We start from the raw sequence: 20246 nt of genomic DNA on the forward strand, positions 1-20246 counted from the left end.
CAACTAAATTATAACCTTGCTTATGCTACAAGTATGCACTGGTTATACTTTCTTTTTATTCCATTTGTGTATTTGTATTCGCATCTAAAAAGAGTAAACTACATTTGTATGCAAAAATACTGTCAAAATATGTTAAAACAAAGCTAGGTGCAAATTAAATAAATTTAAGCTGCAGGTGTCTATCTGTAATGTATTGTGCACGATACATACAGTATGAAATAAAGCGTTGTAAATTATGAACCAGATTTAACCTATACACCTACATGGGTTTACAAATTATCATTCAAAATCTCTAGTATACACTCAATTATATTATTCAAACACTGCTCAACAGAATACTTAAAATAGACAATTAAATTTTATTTACAATATTTTTACCTTAGTTTAACTGCATGACTAAAATGATTATAAAGACTTAAATCAACTTTGAATTAAAGGTGCAACTGCTTCATCAACCAAGAGATTAGTGGTTTCAACAACTATTACATCTACATCTTGTCTGTTGCTGAAGAAAAACGATTCCTGCTGTCGTTCTCGAATACTGGGAACTTTAATTATGTGTGAAGAATCAAGATTCCACACATTTTAGTTACAACCTTCCTGTTTCCCCTTCAAAACTCTCAGCTGCTGCTAAAATTGACCAATTTCCATGGGAACAAAATACACTTCCAATGAGATCATATTCAATGTTATCACTCTAAAATGGTGCTAAAACAGTTCCCAGCATGAGTCTCTGTGTTAAATACGCAGCAGAAGCTAAGGGGTGGGCACGTACAAACAGGTGCTAAGAATCACGACTGAAAATGTCAATGAATAGGAAAACAAGCCTGGAAATGCTATAATGTTTGTCTCATTTACCTTAACTGATTTTAATCAATATGAGCAACCTGTACAGAACAAGTGCTGTAAAATTAATTGCTGTGACAGTGAGCACTGGGAGTTTTATAACACATCCTTCCTTCCAAAAGCTCTCATTTAATTTGTAATCAAACAGAAGAAAAATAACAAGCATTTAAAACCAGCTGCAACACACATAGAAACGGTGAAAGCTTTAATTTCAAAATGACTCTGGTGTCCAAGATCCATAGCCAAATGTATGCTCAGTTAATTTAATATGCTGTACCTGTACTAGCTTTTCTCAACAGGAAGCAACGTTGCTAACGAAGTGGTAAATTCAGTGTTAATGAGTGGTGGCTTCACTGTTACCACCTCAGAGGTAAAACCTTCCGTGCTCCATATTCTACCCATCTGTTCTGGTGTTAGGGGTTCAAAGAAAGAACAGACGTTTCCCATTTAAAGCAAACTTCAATGGTACCCTCTGAACAGCAGGATAGCAAACCCTCACAATATCACAAATGGTCTCAAATTGCAGTTCTCATTATTAGAAGTATTCTATTAAAAGCCCTCTCTACAAGTTACACAGAGGCAGCACACCCAAGTCCTTTAACAGCACACCCTTATGTGCTTATAAATCAATGTCCAAGGTGGAAAAAAATCATCCGATTAAATTTTGTAAGTTAAGCAAAGATCCTCAAAATTAAAAGATACTGGTGCAATATAAACATAAAGCAGCAGTATGAATTCTTTTTGCACTCATTATTGGGGGTGTTTGACAAGTCATTAAATTCACAAATTACAACATAAAGTATTGTTAAAAATGCAGACATTACAGGATTTGTTGAATTCCCTTTAATATTGCAGTTACCTGCCTCTAAAGCTGTATCAAATTCATTGATACAAAAATCATGCTCATGAACAAAACATGTACATAAAGGTCAGACATTTTCTTTCATTATGACAAGAGACCATAATGAAGCTATCCTTATTGACTTTCCTTAGAAATCTCAAATGTCAGTATTTTTGCAAACTATCAGCACTTGCTATAACACCCATATTGCACTACATCTTGAGGTTACTGCAGAAAAAATGAGGTGATAATTGCATATTAACATAATTATTCTGTAATCCCTTTGAGCAGGCTTCTTGGGTCATTTAGTAACACAGATTAAGTACAACCTTTCTGTCATCAGAGCTATGCTGCCCACTTTTTGTTCTCTAATGATTATTTATGATGGAATATTCATCTAAAATTAAATCAACATAGTATGCAAATAAGGACCATTTTCTATGCTTACTGTTGGCTAATATTTCTGAATTAGAACTCTAACAACAAAGAATCCATGCACAAAATGAAGAAATAATTCAACTAAAGTAAAGACAATAAACGTAATTACTTCAAAAACCCTCACCAAGTCAATGTTGCAGATACCTCAGATAGTTAGCAATTCATGGCATTTTACAGTTGGTTATTCAATTTTGTACATTTTTAAAAATTTGTTTCAAAAATCAGGATTAAGTTGCACATTATAATGTTCATAGTGAGATCATGACAAAATTACAACTTTTATATCTCGTGAATAACAAAAAACACTTGTATTAGGAAGCTACATGATACAGTACAATGCTAGACGCCTCTGTGCTCTTCAAACCTATTTACTCCTTAAAAAGTGCTCCAATCTGCAAAGGCACTCCTCTGAAAGACACCAAGACATGGTGGTGGGAAAGAAAGTACACAGAGCTACTATAATTAAAAGCCTTTATAACCAAGTAGTTTGGATTCTCATCTATTCATGGCTCAGACATTGTGATCCTTGAAGTCAGTATTTCTCTTTCTTCCTCAGTCTCTCTCCACCCCTCTTTCCCAAAATGACAGCATATTTGTAGAGCACAAATGATCAAACTAACATTACTATGAAGGAGCTTGAACTCCTTCAACTAATGAAGGAGTTACTTCCTTCATTACTTGCAGATTGCAGTACATTGCAGATGGTGTCTCAAAGAGCCAATGAGGTGAAGAACGGGGTCCCACCTACACAACAAAAATAAACTGCCTCAACCTGAACTGGCTAATCAAGAGAATATGGCAACTTGGCTATTAAAAAGAGCCAAATTAATTCTTCCATTGCTAGATCAGAGTTTCTTTGGACCCAAGAAGGAGATAACATTGAAGAAAACCAAGATATAAAAAGCATTGAAGAGAAGCAAACACAGACAGCTAAGAGGAATGAAAAAAAAGGCCGGCAGTCAACATTAACTGAAATACCATGGGTTTTTTGAACACAAAAGAACTAAAAGGGTAGTCAGAGAAGGTATGGGAACACTTAGTGAGGAAGCAAGCTATCTTTTCCTTGGAAGTGAAAGAATGGCAGGTATCTCAGCTCAGATTTTACAGAGGAAGGTGAAAGTAGGATTGAAGGAGTATCGGAAGAGGGTATAGAACAGCCACTAAGCAAAATAAATATTCAACAGGAAATGGTATCAAAAAACTTAATGGAACTAAAAGTAGAAAAGTCACGTGATCCAGATGATGTGCATTCCAGAATATTGAGGGAGTTGGAAGCCAATAACCATAATTTTTCAAATATCTTTGGAAATGGGAATTGTGGATGAAGAATTGAAGGGTGGCAACCATTGACAGATGAGCCAGGAAATTATAGGCCAGTTCGTCTTACCTCCACTGTGAGTAAACCTCTACGGTGAGATTTTCCACTTTGGCAGCGAGACAGAGTTTTTGTCCACTCGTGACCACGAGTTGACCTCAGGCACCTGCAGTCGTGGAGCAGGGCCAGCTGAAGCAGCTTTCAAAAATGTTTAATTTTTGGGGCTGTAGAAGTGGAATCATCACCCCGTGATCGATTACACCCCCTTGGGGTTGGAGTTAAATTTTAAACTCCTCTCCGCCCACCACAGCAATGCTGGATGTAAGTAACATGTTGAGATCCCTTGCGTCCAGCATTGCTCTGACAGGAGATATGTATTAAGATATTCTCCAATCATTTCCATGTTATTTGAATACACTTGCCCATATTTCGGCAAACATATTCAATGTCCACTGTCACTTCCAATAGGAAATCCCAAAGTGGCAATGATCATCCAGAAACTGGTAGAATGGCTCCCAATCCAATTTTCTTCCCCCACCTGTCCCAGATTCATCTGAAATCAGGCAGACTAGAAGTGAAGAATTGGCCCTATAGAACCCATGATACAGGGAAAAAAAAAACATGTTTATAGAGCGCCTTTCACGCCCTCATCCCAAAGCACTTCACAGCCAATGAGTTACTTATGAAGTTCAGCCACTGTTGCTTTGAAGGCAAATTCAGCCACCAATTTGTGCACAGCAAGGTCCCACAAACGTCAACGAGACGAATAACCAATTAGTCTATTTTGGTGGTGATGGTTAATCAAGAACAGTCAGCGTAGATCTGTAAAGGGTAGGTCGCTTGACTAATCTAAAAGAATTTAACAAAATAATTCCATGATCCCATGCTCCAAATAGGGAACTGTATTGACAAGGAGTGTGGGTCAGAGATTGAGTTACATCAATGCAATCCCAATTCTGACAACCCATGCTCCATGGGCACAGCTCCCCCCACCCATCCCCACACATGTCGGGGGGTGCAGAATTATCCCTAGAACGTATAGATAAACAGAATGCAATGGACGTTGTGTATCTATGGATTTCAGAAGATGATAAAGTGCGACATAAGAGACTTTTTGCAAAAATTAAGGCACATGATATTAAAAGAAATGTAGTTGCATAGAATGGGAGATGACTAGGGGAGAGAAAGCATAGGATAGGGTAAATTAATGTTTTTCGGATTAGCTGTTGCAGGTAGTGTTGTGTTCCAAACAATTGTACTGAATAGGTAGCAGATGTAATTCAATGCAGGAAAGTGTGAAGTAGTACAGTTTGACAAAAAGAGTGAAAGAAAACATACCCTAAATACCCTCCTTCTTAAAATAGGGGGAAAGGAAAATTATGAGGTCCAAAAATAAATCTTTAAAAAGGTAGAAAAGTTCATTTAAATGGCAGATAGGATTCTAGGTTTTACAGACACTGAATGCAAAAGCAAGGAAGTGACACAGAATTTATACAAGATATTGGTTAGCTCAGATTGAAGAATTGTGTAGAGTTCTGGGCACCCTATTATAAGAACAATACAATGCATGAGAAGTTATAGCTACAGAGAAAGGATCAAAAAAATTGTTCTTTTCCCAGTGGATCAGAAAAAGTCAAGGGGGGTCCCACAGAGGTTATCAAAAGTATGAAAGGTTTTGAGAGGGTAAACAGGGAAAGTTCGTTCCCAGTTAGCAAATCTATAGCAAAGGGGCATACATTCAGGATTATGACTGGAAGAATGCGAAGTGATACATTTCGGTAGGAAGAACGAGGAGAGGCAATAGAAACTAGAGGGCACAATTCTAAAAGGAGTACAGGAACAGAGATCTGGGGGTATATGTACACAAATCGTTGAAGGTGGCAGGGCAGGTTGAGAAAGTGGTTAAAAAAGCAAACGGGATATTGAGCTTTATAAATAGAGGCATAGAGTACAAAAACAAGGAAGTCATGATAAACCTTTTAAAACACTGGTTCGACCACAACTGGATTATTGTGTCCAGTTCTGGGCACCGCACTTTAGGAAAGATGTGAAGGCCTTAGAGAGGGTGCAGAAGAGATTTACTAGAATGTTCCATGGAGGAGGGACTTTAGTTACGTGGATCGAATGGAGAAGCTGGGGTTGTTCTCCTTGGAACAGAGAAGATTGAGAGGAGATTTGATAGAGGTATTTAAAATCATGAAGGGTCTAGACAGAGTAAATAGAGAGAAACTGTTCCCATTGGCGGAAGGGTCGAGAACCAGAGGACATAGATTTAAGGTGATTGGCAAAAGTACCAAAGGTGACATGAGGAAAAACTTTTTTTATACAGCGAGTGGTTATGATCTGGAATGCACTGCCAGGGTGGGTGGTGGAGGCAGATTCAATCGTGGTTTTCAAAAGGGAACTGAATAGGTACTTGAAAGGAAAAAACTTGCAGGGCTACGGGGACAGGGCGGGGAAGTGGGACTAGCTGGATTGCTCTTGCATATAGCCGGCACGGACTTGATGGGCCGAATGGCCTCCTTCCGTGCTGAAACCTTTCTATGATTCTATGAGAATGTAAGTGGTTAGAAGACTTTTTCCCCCACAGAAGGTTATTAGAACGTGGAAAGTTTTACCACCACAGCAACTTGCATTGATAGAGCGCATTTAACATAGAAAAGCACTGCAGCACTTCACGAAGGCATAATCAAAAAATGGATGCTGAGACAAAAGAGGAGATATTAGGAAGGGTGACCAAAAGTTTAGTCAGAGGTGGGTCTTAAAGGAGGAAAAAGTAGTGGAAAGATGGAGGGGTTCAGGAAGGGAATTTCAGAGGATGGGGCCTGGGCTGCTGAGAGCACAGCTGCCAACCGTGGGACAAAGGGAGAGGCACACACGAGAGGCCAGAGATACAGGACAGAGGATTTGGGTGATGTTATAGGGCTGGAGGAGTTACAGAGATAGAGAGGAGTGCATCCACAAAGAGATTTAAATAGAAGGGTGAGAATTTTAAATTTGAGACGTTGCTGTACCGGGAGCCAAGGTAGGTCAGCGAGAACAGGGGTAATGGGTGAACGGAACAGGAAACAGGCAGCAGAGTTTTGGATGAACTGAGGTTTACAGACGGTGGAGAGTGGCAGGCTGGCCAGGAGAGCATTAGAATGTCAAGTGGCTATTAAGCCAGGGACTATAACATCATTTAAAAGGAAATTGGATAACTATCTTAAAAGGAAGAATAAAAAAGGACACAGGAAAGGGCAGAGAATTGGCATTTGAGTAGGCAACTCCAGTTAACAGTTGGCACAGGTACAATGCACCCAATGACCTTTTTCTGTATTGCAATCTCGATGATTGTGTGAGTGATTAAGATTGAGTGATCACATCATTCGCTTGCAACATGGTTTTGGCAGCAGGACCAAATGAAGAACTATGATCAATAATCTTTAAGCATCTTAGATTTCAGTCCATGAAAATATTTTCTCAGCAACACACTTCTGAAGTGGGGGGGGGGGGGGGTAAGAGAGACTGGGACACATTACTGTACTGAAATTCCTCAACAATGGTTTGGTTTATTAGATACCAATCTGACAAAATTAAACAGTAAACTTTGGGAAATCAGTTATCCTAAGGTAATACTGTGTTCAGCCAGTCCAACAATGAGAAAACAAATTTTCTGACCTATCGTCCAAAGCTTCCTACATGATAATACTTGTCAGAAGCAGCATAATTAATTTGGGATTTTGATTTGCTAGAATACTCTGACAACCTAGATTTTCATTTGCAGTTAAGTAAATCAAATATCTTTTATGTTTCTATATGGTCAATAAAAGATAATGTTCTGTTACTACAAAACACAACAGTTACTTGAAACCTGACAGATTTCATCCTCTGTTATACTCCCAGTGTTCCTCATTTCATTTTTATATGATCCAAGCATGGTAATCGGTGGGACAGAATTTTTTTTTCAATAGCACATACATGATGATCTGGAGTATAATCCAGAAGTTCCCCAGGTGTGATGTCAAAATGCTTAGAGCGAATTACTGTTGTTCTTATTCTCCTTTAAAATGATCCTTCCTTCCTGCAATTTGTTCACAAGGGCTTTCAGGCTAAATTTGTCTCATTTATTTGTTTGTAAATGGCTGAACTCAACAGGCTAGCCCAAAAGTTGACATCATGTAGTAATGGAAAACATTACGATTGTCAGTTTAATATTTTTTAGTAGATGATCTTATAACCCTTCATAAGATGCATGCACAAGGTGCAGTTCTGGAAGGTCACAAAGGCTGCTAGCATTTTGATGAAGGCTGCTGTGCAATAAACCAGCTAATAGTACTGGACATACATTAACATGGAGAAGAATTCTCAGTGCTTTCTTGCCAAGTAGATGCAATTCTTAGCAAAATGGTGGTTTTACAGCGTTGCCATTCAATTGAAAAATATATACATTGCAATATGTAAAATGTGCAGCTAAATTCTGGAAATCCCTGTGAAAATTACCAATGTGTAAGTAATTGCTACATTGCTGCTTAACACTTTTTTAAAAGAACGGCTAAATATTGTAATTCAGTTTTAAATCTTGTTAGATCCAGGAGCAATGTAAAAACTACACAAGGTAATTAAAATCCATCTTTTCTGGACTAAGTAATGAAAGATCCGCATGCAAACTAAAAAAGTACGCCCCGAGTGATTATTTCAATCTATCTACCGGGGTAACAAAAATTACATCTCTTAACTAAAGTATCTCACTTCCTAAGAAAATCAAGAGCATCAATTTAAAATTCAAATTTCATGTGAATTCCAACTACCTTGTCAATTTGAAAGGCTTGCTGATTACGATTATAACAGATTTCTTTTACTGGTACAGCAGGCTTGTTTTATTACTCTAATCACATATTCCGGTGACAGGACAAACACGAGTGTGTCCTGTTAATCTAGCAGACAAGAAAAACAATGAATCAATATTAAGGCAAGCAGCAAGAATTAAATTGCTTTTATGAGGTGTGCATTTGTCATTTGAATATAAACCTTTGCAATACTTTTTCTTTTAACAAATAATAAATTAAAGAGCTTTTGCACCAGTTTTGTGAATAAAAATATTACAGAATAACCCACAACTCTACAAATATATTACTGTCTTTTTTGTGTTAGTGTCAAGCAGAAGCAAACCTGCTAAAAGCTTGTCAGACCCTAAAAATAGTGGCTCTCCAGGGCCACTGGAACAAGGCGAGTGAGGCAGCCAGCATGGAGGGAACCACAGGTTTGTTGTAGTTCATAAATGTAAAAGCACCAGAAAGCTATGTACAGAATAATCCTCTACAAAACAAGCATCAGGCTACAAAAATACATTAGCTCAACGGTGTTTACATTAAAAAAAAATTTACAACTCAACACTCTGCAATGAGTGGCTCATCTCTCCACCATCTACATGGCTCAAGTCTAAAACGTGATGAAATACTTGCCTGGATGGGTGCAGCCACAACTACACTCAAACATCTCAAGACCATACAGGACACGTAAGTTTGCTTGATTGGCACCGCTGCTACTGGACTCAATTCACTCCCTCCATCATCGGCGTGGTGTGTATGATCTACAGGATGCACTGCTGCAAATCACCAAGGTTACTTCGACAGCACCACTTTCCCCTGCGACCTCTATCACCAAGAAGGAACAGAGCTGCAATGTTCTGTGATCATCATCCCCCCACCCAGTTTTCCTCCAAATCACACATCACCCTAACTTGGACATATATTGTCATTCCTTTATCGTCGCTGGGTCAATATCCTGGAATTCCCTACTTAACAACAACATCGTGAGAACATTATCACAAGGACTGCAGCAGTTCAAGAAAAAGGCCCACCACCCCCTTCTCAAGGCTACTAAGGATGGGAATAAATGTAGCCATGCCAGTGTAATCTACATCCTGAGAACAAAAAAACACAAAAGGAGGTGGCAGGACAAACTGATAAAGCTGTTTAAAAAGCATATGGAATCGTTGGCTTTATAAATAGAAGAAGAGTACAAAAGCAAGGAAGTTATTCCATACCTTTATAAATGACTGGTTAGGCCTCAGCTAGAGTATTGTGTCCAATTCTGCACACCACACTTTAGGAAGGATGTCACGGCCTTGGAGAGGGTGTGGAAAAGATTTACCAGAATAATACGAGGGATGAGGAACTTCAGTTATGTGGAGAAACTAGAGAAGCTGGCATTGTTCTCTTTATAGCAGAGAAGGTTAAGGGGATATTTAATAGAGATGTTCACAATTATGAGGGATTTTGATTGAGTAAATAAGGAGAAACTATTTCCACAGATGAGTGGGTTAGTAACCAGAGGACAAAGATTTAGATAATTGGCAAAAGAACCAGAGGTAAGGAGAAATCTTTTTACACAACAAGTTATGATGATCTGGAATGCACTGCCCGAAAGGGTGGTGGTAGCAGATTCAACAGTAACTTTCAAAAGGGAACTGGATACATACTTGAAAAGAAAACATTTTCAGGGCCATGGGGCTAATTGGACAGCTCTTTCAAAGAGTTGACACAGGCATGATGGGCCGAATGGCAGCCTCCTTTGCTGTAAGATTTTATGATTCTAGGTGGAGGGTTTAATCCCCAGACCCCTTTCATGAAGAGAGAGATAAGTAGGCATTCGCTAAGAGAAAAGTCCCATGAGAAACCATGACAAAATACCTGTCACATGGTGTGTCAGCTTGGCTCAGATGGTAGCATTCTCTCTTCCGAGTTAGCAGGTTGTAGGTGCCATCCTTTGTATGAGACATTAAGCCAAGGCTCTGTCTGCCTGTTCCAGTGAATGTTTAAAGATCCTATTACATTAGCTGTGAAGAGCAGGGAGTTCCAACATTCCTCCCTCCCTCACTCAGCACCAAAAACAGATTAACTCTCCTTTCATCTCATTGCTGTGGACTATTGTCTGTGCATATGATTGCAGCATTTGACTAGATAACAATAGTCACTACACTTGAAAGTAATTTGTTCTATGCGAAGCGACATTTGGAAGAGATATGGTAAGACGCTAATTAAATGCAACTCTTTCTTTCTGTATATAGTCTATTAGGTCTTGGCTTGAGTCCCAAGGCTGAAAGGTGTTTAAAGCACTTAAAAATGCAACACATCTGACAATATAATAAAACAAACACATTCATGGACAATTTTCTCTGTTTGGATTATATAAATTTTGTTCATAGTGTTTTTCAGGAAACCACTAACATATCAACCACAGATGGTGCTAACCTTTGAGCTAGAAATCTCTTTCAACAACCAGGCTATCAATTAGAATCTTGCTGAACCTGTGAAGAAGCTGGCTCCTGAGTTGAGAGAGAACAAACAGCAAGATCTGGCTGGCATTACTCATCATTAGAAGGTTGCATAATTATGGGGTTTTTGAGGGGTTAAAATGTGTTTATCAAAATGAAAGGAAGTAAAAATGAAACCAGTGAATGAAATGGAAGTGAAACATAAAGGAATTTTCTTCTTCACTGGAACGATAGGCCACCTAGAGTCCAAGATCATCTGTTCCTGCTGCAGAAAAAGTAGAGCAGGAGCTAATTTGTCCACTGTTGCAAACAGATCGATTTCTGGGCAACACCAAGTTTCAGAGATTTCCTGCATCATCTTTGGATGCACCATCATCCATTTAATTTTGCGGCCAACCAATTCTGTCAGTTTGTTTAGTTGTGTTGAGATAATCAGGAGATCTTCTTTCTAAAACAATGACCAATCCATACAGCACCCAAAGGACTTGAGAATAAACCCATTCATATACGCTGGATGTGTGTTTTGTCTATTAGAATGTACAGATTGGCCCAAATAAAAGCCTAAAGCTCAAGCCTGTTGATGTCACACATGTCTGGTCACCATAAAAGAGCACTTCTAACAAGCTTGGACTGTAGTCCCACCAGTGAGCTAGAAATGTGCAGAAAAACATGACAACTGACCAGAATGCCTTGAACTTGAATCTGGGGCATCAACTGTAGGCTTCTGCACTGAAGCGTTTTGGTAGAGCTCTTCCAGCAATAGGGTCAAAGAAAAACACTTAAATTTAAACTGTGGAACAAACATGTAACTGACAATGAGGAAAGTAATTGAAACGTCACCTCAAAGGAGGCACCTTTTATACAGCGTAGGATTGGAAGGTCAAGCAGACAACAGCATGAAACTACATTGTCTTAAGGAGGCAACATCCGGGTGATTTGCCCTAAACCCAATTTTTTACAAATTCATTCTCAGGATGGGTGCGTCGCGAGCAAGACCAGCATTTATTGCCTATCCGTAGTTGCCCCAACTGAGTAGCTTGCTAGGCAACGTCAGTGGGCAATTAAGAGTCAACCACGTTAGTGTGGGACTGGAGTCAGAAATAGGCCAGACCAGGTAAGGGCGGCAGGTTTCCTTCCCTAAAGGAGTTTATAAACCAGTATAAACCAGTTAGGTTTTTACCACAATCCGACTACTTCACTGTCACTTTACTGATACCAACTTTTTTATTTCCAGATTTTTTTTTAAAAGACTGAATTCAAATTCTCAAACTGCCATCGGATTTGAACTCATGGTCTCTGAGTTATTAGTTCATAGAACATGAGCTCAAATTGATCTTATCCTGTGGTAGGTGCAGATAGTTGTATTAAAGAATTTTATTTTTCAACTAAATATTTTTCCTTTGGAAAAAATGTATGAAATCACTGAAAACCTAAAATAAAAATATTTTCACCTAATTATGTAAAATTGTATAGTTATTGCCAAAGTCTTCAAATTAATTTTAATTTAACTATATTAAGTTAAATCTGTTGATTCATTTACTGATTTACTTATCACAGTCACTCAAATTGAAATAGTGCTCCCTCCACAACAGCAAACCCAAAACAGAAATCACATCAGATGAAATTGCATGCATTTTCAATGTTTTTTTTGTAATTTTTTGATTGTACCAAGTTCACAACTTTAATTTTTTGCTTTATATAACAGCACCTCCCAAATCCATGCCCATCACGCCTGTCATCCCATGTTTGAACCTCCAATCAGGTTCTGCCCCTTACACTGCACCAAAACGGCCCTATCAAAATCACAAATGACATTCTCTGTGACTGTGACCGTAATGCATTATCCCTCCTCAACCACACCATCATCCTCCAATGCCTCACCTTCATTGTCTAGCTCAATGGGACTGCCCGCTCTTGGTTCCACTCTTTCCTATCCAATTGTAGCCAGGGCACCTCCAACAAAGGCTTCTCTTCCTGCCCTGCACCATTGCCTCCGGAGTGTCTCAAGGATCTATGCCTGGCCCCATCCATAGGATCAGCTTCCATGCATACACTGATGACACTAAGTTCTACCTCCCCACCACCCCTTTCAACCCCTTTACTGCTTCTGTGCTGTCAAACTGCTTGTCCAACATCCAGCCTTGCATGAGCCACAATTTCCTCCAGCTAAACATTGGGAAGAGTGAAGTGATCGTTTTTGACCCCGCCATAAATTTCTGTACCCTTGCCACCAGTTCCACTTTCTTCCCCAGTCACTGAACCAAACAATTCGCAACCTTGGCATCCTATATGACCCCGAGCTGAGCTTCCAACCTCATATTCTCTCCATCACAGATTGCCTACTTCCACCTCCTTACTATTAACTCCCCCAGCCCTGATCTTAGTCCATCTGTTGCTCAACCCCTCATCAATGCCTTTGTCACAAAGACTCAACTAATCCCACACTCTCCAGGCCAGCCTCCCATCCTCCACTATCCGTAAACTTCATCGCCTCCAAAAGAAACTCTGCTGCATGTATCGTAACCTGTACCAGGTCCTGCTCAGCCATCACCCTTGTCCTTGCTGACCTTCAATTGCTCCTCATCCCCCAACATCTCAACTTTAAAATTCTTATCTTCTGTATAAATCCCTTCATGGCTTCACCCCTCCTTATTTCTAACCTCCTCTAGCCCTACAGCCCCCTCCATTCTTTTGACTCACACTCTTGTGCATCCACCCGCATCAATGGCAGCGGATCATTCAGCCACTGGCCCCACCCTCTGGAAATCTCCGCTAAACCCCTCCGCCTCTCCATTTCCTTCTCTGCATTTACGACCCTCCTTAAAACCCACTTCTTTGACCAAGCTTTTGTTCACCCCTCCAAATATCTCTGTCCTTGGCTCTGCATCCATTTTTTTATTGCAGCTTTGAAGCATTTCAGGAAGTTTTTCTATGTTAAAGGCGCTATATAAATATAAGTTGTTATTATAAGATAGTTTTAGATAAGAGCATATCTGGGAAACAAAATGGTGAAAAACTATAATACATCAGGTGTTATTTTGTGTTATGATTCGGCTTGGACGAGGACATTCTTACGGACCTGTACAACCTTTTTGCCTTTATTACAAACTGCTGCTCACTAGGTTTCTTTTTTAAAAAACGCTGTTGCCCTTCTACTACATACCACTCTCTGGGTTACTGTGCTAACACTGACATTGTTGCAAAAGGACAATTCTGATCTAACCTTCACTATGACTAAAATCACACCCATAGCTCTCAATCCAAAATAGGCTGAAAGAGTGGAATTTGGGTTGACGCAGAAGCAGAGTTTTCTGTAGGGCAAGGAAATTAGCTGATTTTGCCAGCTTAGGAGTTTTATGCATTGCTGCTTTCTCAGTGGTATTCAAAATTGGGATGTCATGATTGAAACAGGGCAATTGAGAGGAATTGTCAAGACAGTATTCTGGCAGAGTATCTTGTATAGCAAGAGCAAACTATACTTTCAATTAGTGCAGTTTAACACTGAATCTCACTTAGCCCAGTATTTTTAAAGAGACATTTTTAGTCCTTCCCACCACCATCACTTTGCAGGGCATGAATGTCCTGGTATTCTAGTCACAATAAATTGTTGCAAAGCATGGTATATGAATGCTGCCTCCGATAACACATTTCAAGCCATTAAGCTCGACCTGTTAAAGGATCAAAACCAGCAGTAGTGGCATTTACAGTAAATGTTTTCAATGTTCAGATAAGCCTTAATTAAAATATTTTAATCATATCAACTACTTTACATACATTAGACTTCCTATTTTTCCAATATTTTAAAATATGTCCATCATTTTACTTTTGGGCAGAATGCCAAATTTGGGCTCTTGATATTTCATTTTGAAAAGGCTCATCGTCCCTTAAATGATTTGCTAACACCCCCTGCTTTATTGCAATTCAATTGGAATTTAGTAACATTAACTTCTACAACTCTTAAACTCACTATTAAGTGATAGGACTGCAATGAAAGGCAGTGAAAAAAATTAGAAAAATGTAATCATTGATTTCCTAGACTCCATTGACTGATTTCATAAGTTACAGGTGCTAAAAGCTATGACGGGATTTATATCTGCACTGTGGCCCCTTTAGTTAGAGTTTTTGCTTTTAATAAAAATGACAAATGTTTTATGGACAGTTAAGTCATTCAAATTTCTTTGGTTTTAAATATGTTGAGACAAGACTGTAAAATACACTGAAATCTAAACTTTAAACATTTTATCACATTTTTAAAATTTTAACAAAAATAGAGGATACTTACTCCTTACACTCCTCGTCCATATCTGCGTCATTCAAGGCCATAATGTGCTTCCTTGTAGTTGGAGGCAAGGGAGTCTAAACACTGACAATACTGGTCTTGTATTCTGTTAAAAAAAAATTTTTACACAAATTCATATCGTTTCCAAGGACATTTTCCCACAATTATTAATATATAAAAAGATGGGCAATTCTTTCAAATGAAAATTTCCTTTATAGGTTTTATAAGCTTGATAAAACCCAAACTATTTTGCGGATATGTTTACAGATTTAAGTCAATAATCACCCTTTTTGAACTACTCATAGCACTAGACTGCTAAAAAAGCAGAATACAGAGATAGCCAACAATATAACAAACAAAAGAGACAAATCTGGAGAGGTTTATATACAAGGACCTTTTCTAGCTTCAATACTTAAGATAGACAACAATTTGTTCAAAAATTTAGATGCGAATCATATTAAAAAGGTATGTTGCTATCAGGAGCGATCAATAAAAATCTGAATTTTCAGGAACCTTAGTTCACATTAATGCATTAATTGTCATCTGGTAACTGTAATGACAGAGTAATGAAATGGTATTCAAAATTGCCTTTGTTTGAATCCAAGCCTTGATTAACATTTAAACTTGGTTATCCTCAGTGGTTCTTGTCCTCACAGTGGCAAAGTGTGCTATTGCAGGAGAGGATTTGTCTGTAACTGGTAGAGTCCCATCCCAACTCACAAAGCAAGCCTCCCATTAACTGATATGGAACTCATGGTGGCTGCAGAGAAGTCTTACTCTCCTGGCTGGAAGTGTCCTCGCAGGAAGGCATCAGAGGGATGGAATTGAAGTAACTCCAAATATAAAACAAGAATTTTCTTTGAAGAAATGCACTTTGCTTTAGAGAGATTACCTTTTGCTGTGAATGTCATGTAACAAGAAAAGGGGAAGGAAATTGTCAGAAAAGGGCACTTTCCAAAATAAATATCCCCTTTTAATAAAAATAAAAAAGGTAAATATTTATAATGTCAGAAACAGGCCCTTACATGCCACCATTTGACACAGCCGATTGTCAATAGGATTTTAACAATGCACAAAAGCTTCATAGTTCAAACTTCACCATAACAGATATAATCACAATTATATCACCATATAAAATGACAGCATCAATCCCTGGGTTCTTAAGCATTTTCCATAACTCCTGATTATTCTGAGACTCAATGACGACTTTGAGATCTTAGACATGTACTCATTCCATTGTTCCATCTGAAACCTAGCTCCAAAGAACGTCATGCTTCAAGACAGTTACAGCTCTGACTTCTCTGTTAGCAAAGAGATCTAACTGAACAAGTATCTCGAGCCACTTCACTGCGGGTTGACTTCTGTGAATAGCCTTGCACAAGACAGTTAAATATTTTATTCTGACTGCTTTGATATTATAAGCAAACTTTACTAAGCAACAGACTTCCAGTTTTATGTTACACCTGCCAAAAGAACAAAGTTACTTGAACTGATTGCAGCCACAAGTGGCACCTCAGAGTAGGTCAAGAGAGCAATCTACAAGCCTGCCATTTGGCTGTGGCATCATGCAAGATGAAACAGAACAAATGAATGAGGAAAAAAATTGAAATAATCTTTCACTGAAAAAATACAGTTTGACATTTACCAAATTAGGATGAAATGTGCATTGAACAAATGGCCCCAGTATAATAATTATACTTGAGATTAATTGCAGTGTATTACAAAAAGATATTTATTTTTTTTTCCAATTTTCTCTTCTCTCCTGAAGGTGTTGACTCCTTGCTAGTGTACTGGCACATAGGCACCCTTCACCACCTCACCCAGGTGACAATTATTCACATGCAAGTCTCAACAGTGAATATTGGCAGGCTATTCAACTATGGGGGTAAACACAGCTGAGCCCAATTCTATCCTCACCTGACATCCATGCATGCTGACTTTACAGCAGGAGTCACTGGCTAGTGATCAGATGCTGGCACCCTGGCTGATTTTCCTCCCCCTAACCCAGAGGTATCCAAGCCGACTGCTACCTCTACTACCACTCCAACTGTGATCAGTTAACTTAGCAGAGAACAGGGATCAACCCTTAGAACCTCTTGGCTCAGATAATCACTGGATAAAGTTGCTGAGACATTGGGGGAGCCATGTGGCAAAGATATTTGAATTGCCTCTTACTAACATGACCTTCATCAGCCTACTAAATTTAGCATTATGTTAATTACAGAGGGACGAAGACTTTTGAATTGTACTCACATACCGCTAGCTTCCATTTGTTGACGTCAAAATTAAGCATCAATGCAAACTAGCAGTACGTGAGGAGGAATGGAGGCTAAAAAGAGGACTAGGTATTGAAGGGAAGAAAGATAGATGGAATTATAATTCCTTTCTTAAATAACTGATGTGTTGTTTTATTAAGCAAGGAAATCTGGACTGGTTGGAGAGCATCACAGATAAAAACAGAGTGAGAGCAAAAGGAAGGAGCAGGCACAGAGAGAAAGACAACAGCAGCAAAGTGTTGGAGAGAAACGGATGCTCAGAATGCCAGGAAGTGAAGAGATGTATAATGAAATCAGTTTCACATCAAGTTTTAAGCACTCTGATATAAAACAGATCAATCTTCAGAAACCAAGGCAATATCAGCACCATCTAGTGGTCATCTTTTCTTTTTGATTTTGGTACCCAGTTACAATTTACATCACTAGATGTCACTATTATTAACAGTAAATTCACAAAAACACGTTAATTTTCTGCTGTAAGTATCACATAGTTATTTCACAGCAAACAAATTGTAAATATTGTGGCCACAACTTCTGTTGTTTCAATGACAATTATTTAAAAACACATTTTCATAAACTTGCCAGATTTATTCAGTTTTGTGCCAACTGTGAACTGTAATGGTGTTTTGGTCTTCATCTGTTGGGAATTGGGTATGGGCTGCCCAAACACATTTCACTTAGAACCCTTAGAGAGACTTTAATCCCATCTGTCTCAGATCAGTATTCCAACTCACACTACCACAGAATCATTTGAATTTGCCAATTTTAAAAATAAGCAAATTAATTTTTTTTTAAAGCCTCTAACTGTAAACACAGATAGTAACTATATAAATCACTTAGTTCTTCTGTACATATGATGAAACAAAAACTCATTTTCTATTTTACAAACCTTGAGCTTTTTACTCAGTGATTTATGTCAAATCAGGCAAGACCTATCTTGTCAACTGTGATGAAGTGCTGCCATCCACAGGCTGGTGCTTTCACTTAACTTTATTTCACATAGAATGCCTTTTAAATAAAGTACGTATTGATTCAAAATAAACAAAAAAATAGCAGGCAAGATGTGAATTCACTAATTTTAAATAATTAATTGTAATAGTTGCACAACTCACCAATTTTAGTCTTTAACCAGTTTATTTGTATCAATATCTACTTCCCAGGGCCACTGTTTCTTGGTGAATTTGTAAAATTCCATTTTTATCATGAGATTCTGAGATTTTTATCAGTATTTTGCAGTTTGAATTCCGCCTGTTTATAATTAGACCCATTGGTTTATGATGACTAAATAAATCATATGCCATTTTTATTACTTGGAATTACAGGTTATGCCAGGATTTTTAAATAGTTTTTGGGATTCACATTCTGCAATTGAATTCATTTTTCTGTGAAAACTGCAAATTTTCACATCTATTACAATAAAAAAGTTGCAAAGTTTTATTTAGTTCTAATAATGCACTATTTTTCCCAAATTAAATTGACCTGTCTGGCAGAAAACATGTAAAATACAGAAATTATGGCATATTTTTAAATCATAATTATGTATGTAATGCTTAAATTTAGTTTATTGAATAAAAAGGTAGCATACAGTAGACTTGCATGACACTTCACATTAGTGGAAGATACATCTAGAAGAACACAGTAAACTTGGACCTGTTAAATGTGTTCCAAACATTAATGCAACTATTGTTTCATAAATTACTTTGATTTTTTTCCCATTAGAAGATCTTCAATGATGATACTAAGCATATGGTTATATGTCTCCTTTAACATACACTAGTTTCACAACTGCAACAGAGAGAGGTAGTTATACTGTCAGGTCAGCTCTGTACTCAAACAGAGGAGCTGACTACTTTAAACACATGCAGAGCTCTGCACAGATGCCAAATGGCTCTTAATAATATTAAAAGCTTTAACACTGTCCAGTTAAACACTTACAATCTTCTTAAACGCTAAGAAGTCTCACATTGTTCGCCAAAGTTCAAAGCACAACTTAAAACCACTATTACACTGAAGTTTATGTGATCATGTAGCACTGATGCAGAAACTACAGTATATCTAACCCATTAGAGTCATTTGAATGGTTCCTGCATGACAGGGCTGCAAAGCCACAGGCGTTCTGCTCTATTATAAATTACTGATTCTAGAACAGAATGTTAAAGGTTAGAAATGAATTTTATTCCATTTTTATTCATTTCACTCACTACTCTGATATGCCTCAAATTCCACCACCCGAGCCCAGTCCCATACTAAACAGGAACATTTTGATACAATATTATGTAAAAATTATATTCTTGTGGTATTCTGCTCAAATTCTCATTTGTGAAAATTGCTGTTATGGCTTTGTGAATACAAGTATAGAAGATGCTTTTACTAAATAATACAAATATTTCATATCCTCAGATGGGGGGTGGGGGGAGAGAGAGAGAGAGGAGCTTGCAATTACAATGAAAGCGAATACTAAAAAGCAAAAGAATTTGAGAAACCAACAGAGCCCTTCCCTCCTCCACACACACGCAAATGAAGATTGTTAACATATTTGAGAATTTTTTTTATATGAAAAGAGTAATTACCAAAAAACATTCTCTAAAGGTCAATCACAGATCAATTATTAGGATACTTGCACTATACTCTGTTTTATGATAATTTTTAAAATTCTTAATTTGCATCGTGACAAAAATGTTCTATACCAAACAATGGGTGAAAATACAAGCTGAAGAAGCCTTCTTGTTCAAGCTTGTTTTTTCCTAGTATCAATGATCAAGATATTCTTAGTTTTCACATCAGTTTCAGGAATATTTTACTAAATCAGATAAGCTTAAAGTAATAGAAAGTTGCGGCACAGAAGGAGGCCATTCGGCCCATCATGTACATGCCGATGAAGCTTCTTCAACTTCTACTTACGAGTAGAACTAAAATAAATTGCAACCAGAATCAGGACTTTAAACAAACCAGAGCAATTAATAATAGGCTATTTAGTAAATTGGTCTTGCCCC

The 20246-nt window shown here is 38.0% G+C and overlaps 1 protein-coding gene across 3 annotated transcripts in view; it reads right to left on the reverse strand.

Annotated features, from left to right (window-relative positions):
• znf644b (zinc finger protein 644b) overlaps positions 1-20246 on the reverse strand; it is a 114644-nt gene that overhangs the window by 25458 nt on the left and 68940 nt on the right. For 2 of the 3 annotated variants that reach the window (XM_067989909.1, XM_067989910.1), the window contains one exon: positions 14981-15083. In XM_067989909.1, coding sequence (XP_067846010.1) covers positions 14981-15021 — 41 coding nt within the window. In that variant the 5' untranslated portion in view covers positions 15022-15083. Of the gene's footprint in view, positions 1-8230; positions 8357-14980; positions 15084-20246 lie in introns of those variants that run through there. The other variant, XM_067989911.1, reaches the window with a different exon arrangement.

Source organism: Heptranchias perlo, chromosome 9 (genome assembly GCF_035084215.1).
Source record: "Heptranchias perlo isolate sHepPer1 chromosome 9, sHepPer1.hap1, whole genome shotgun sequence".
NCBI classification, from domain to species: domain Eukaryota; kingdom Metazoa; phylum Chordata; class Chondrichthyes; order Hexanchiformes; family Hexanchidae; genus Heptranchias; species Heptranchias perlo.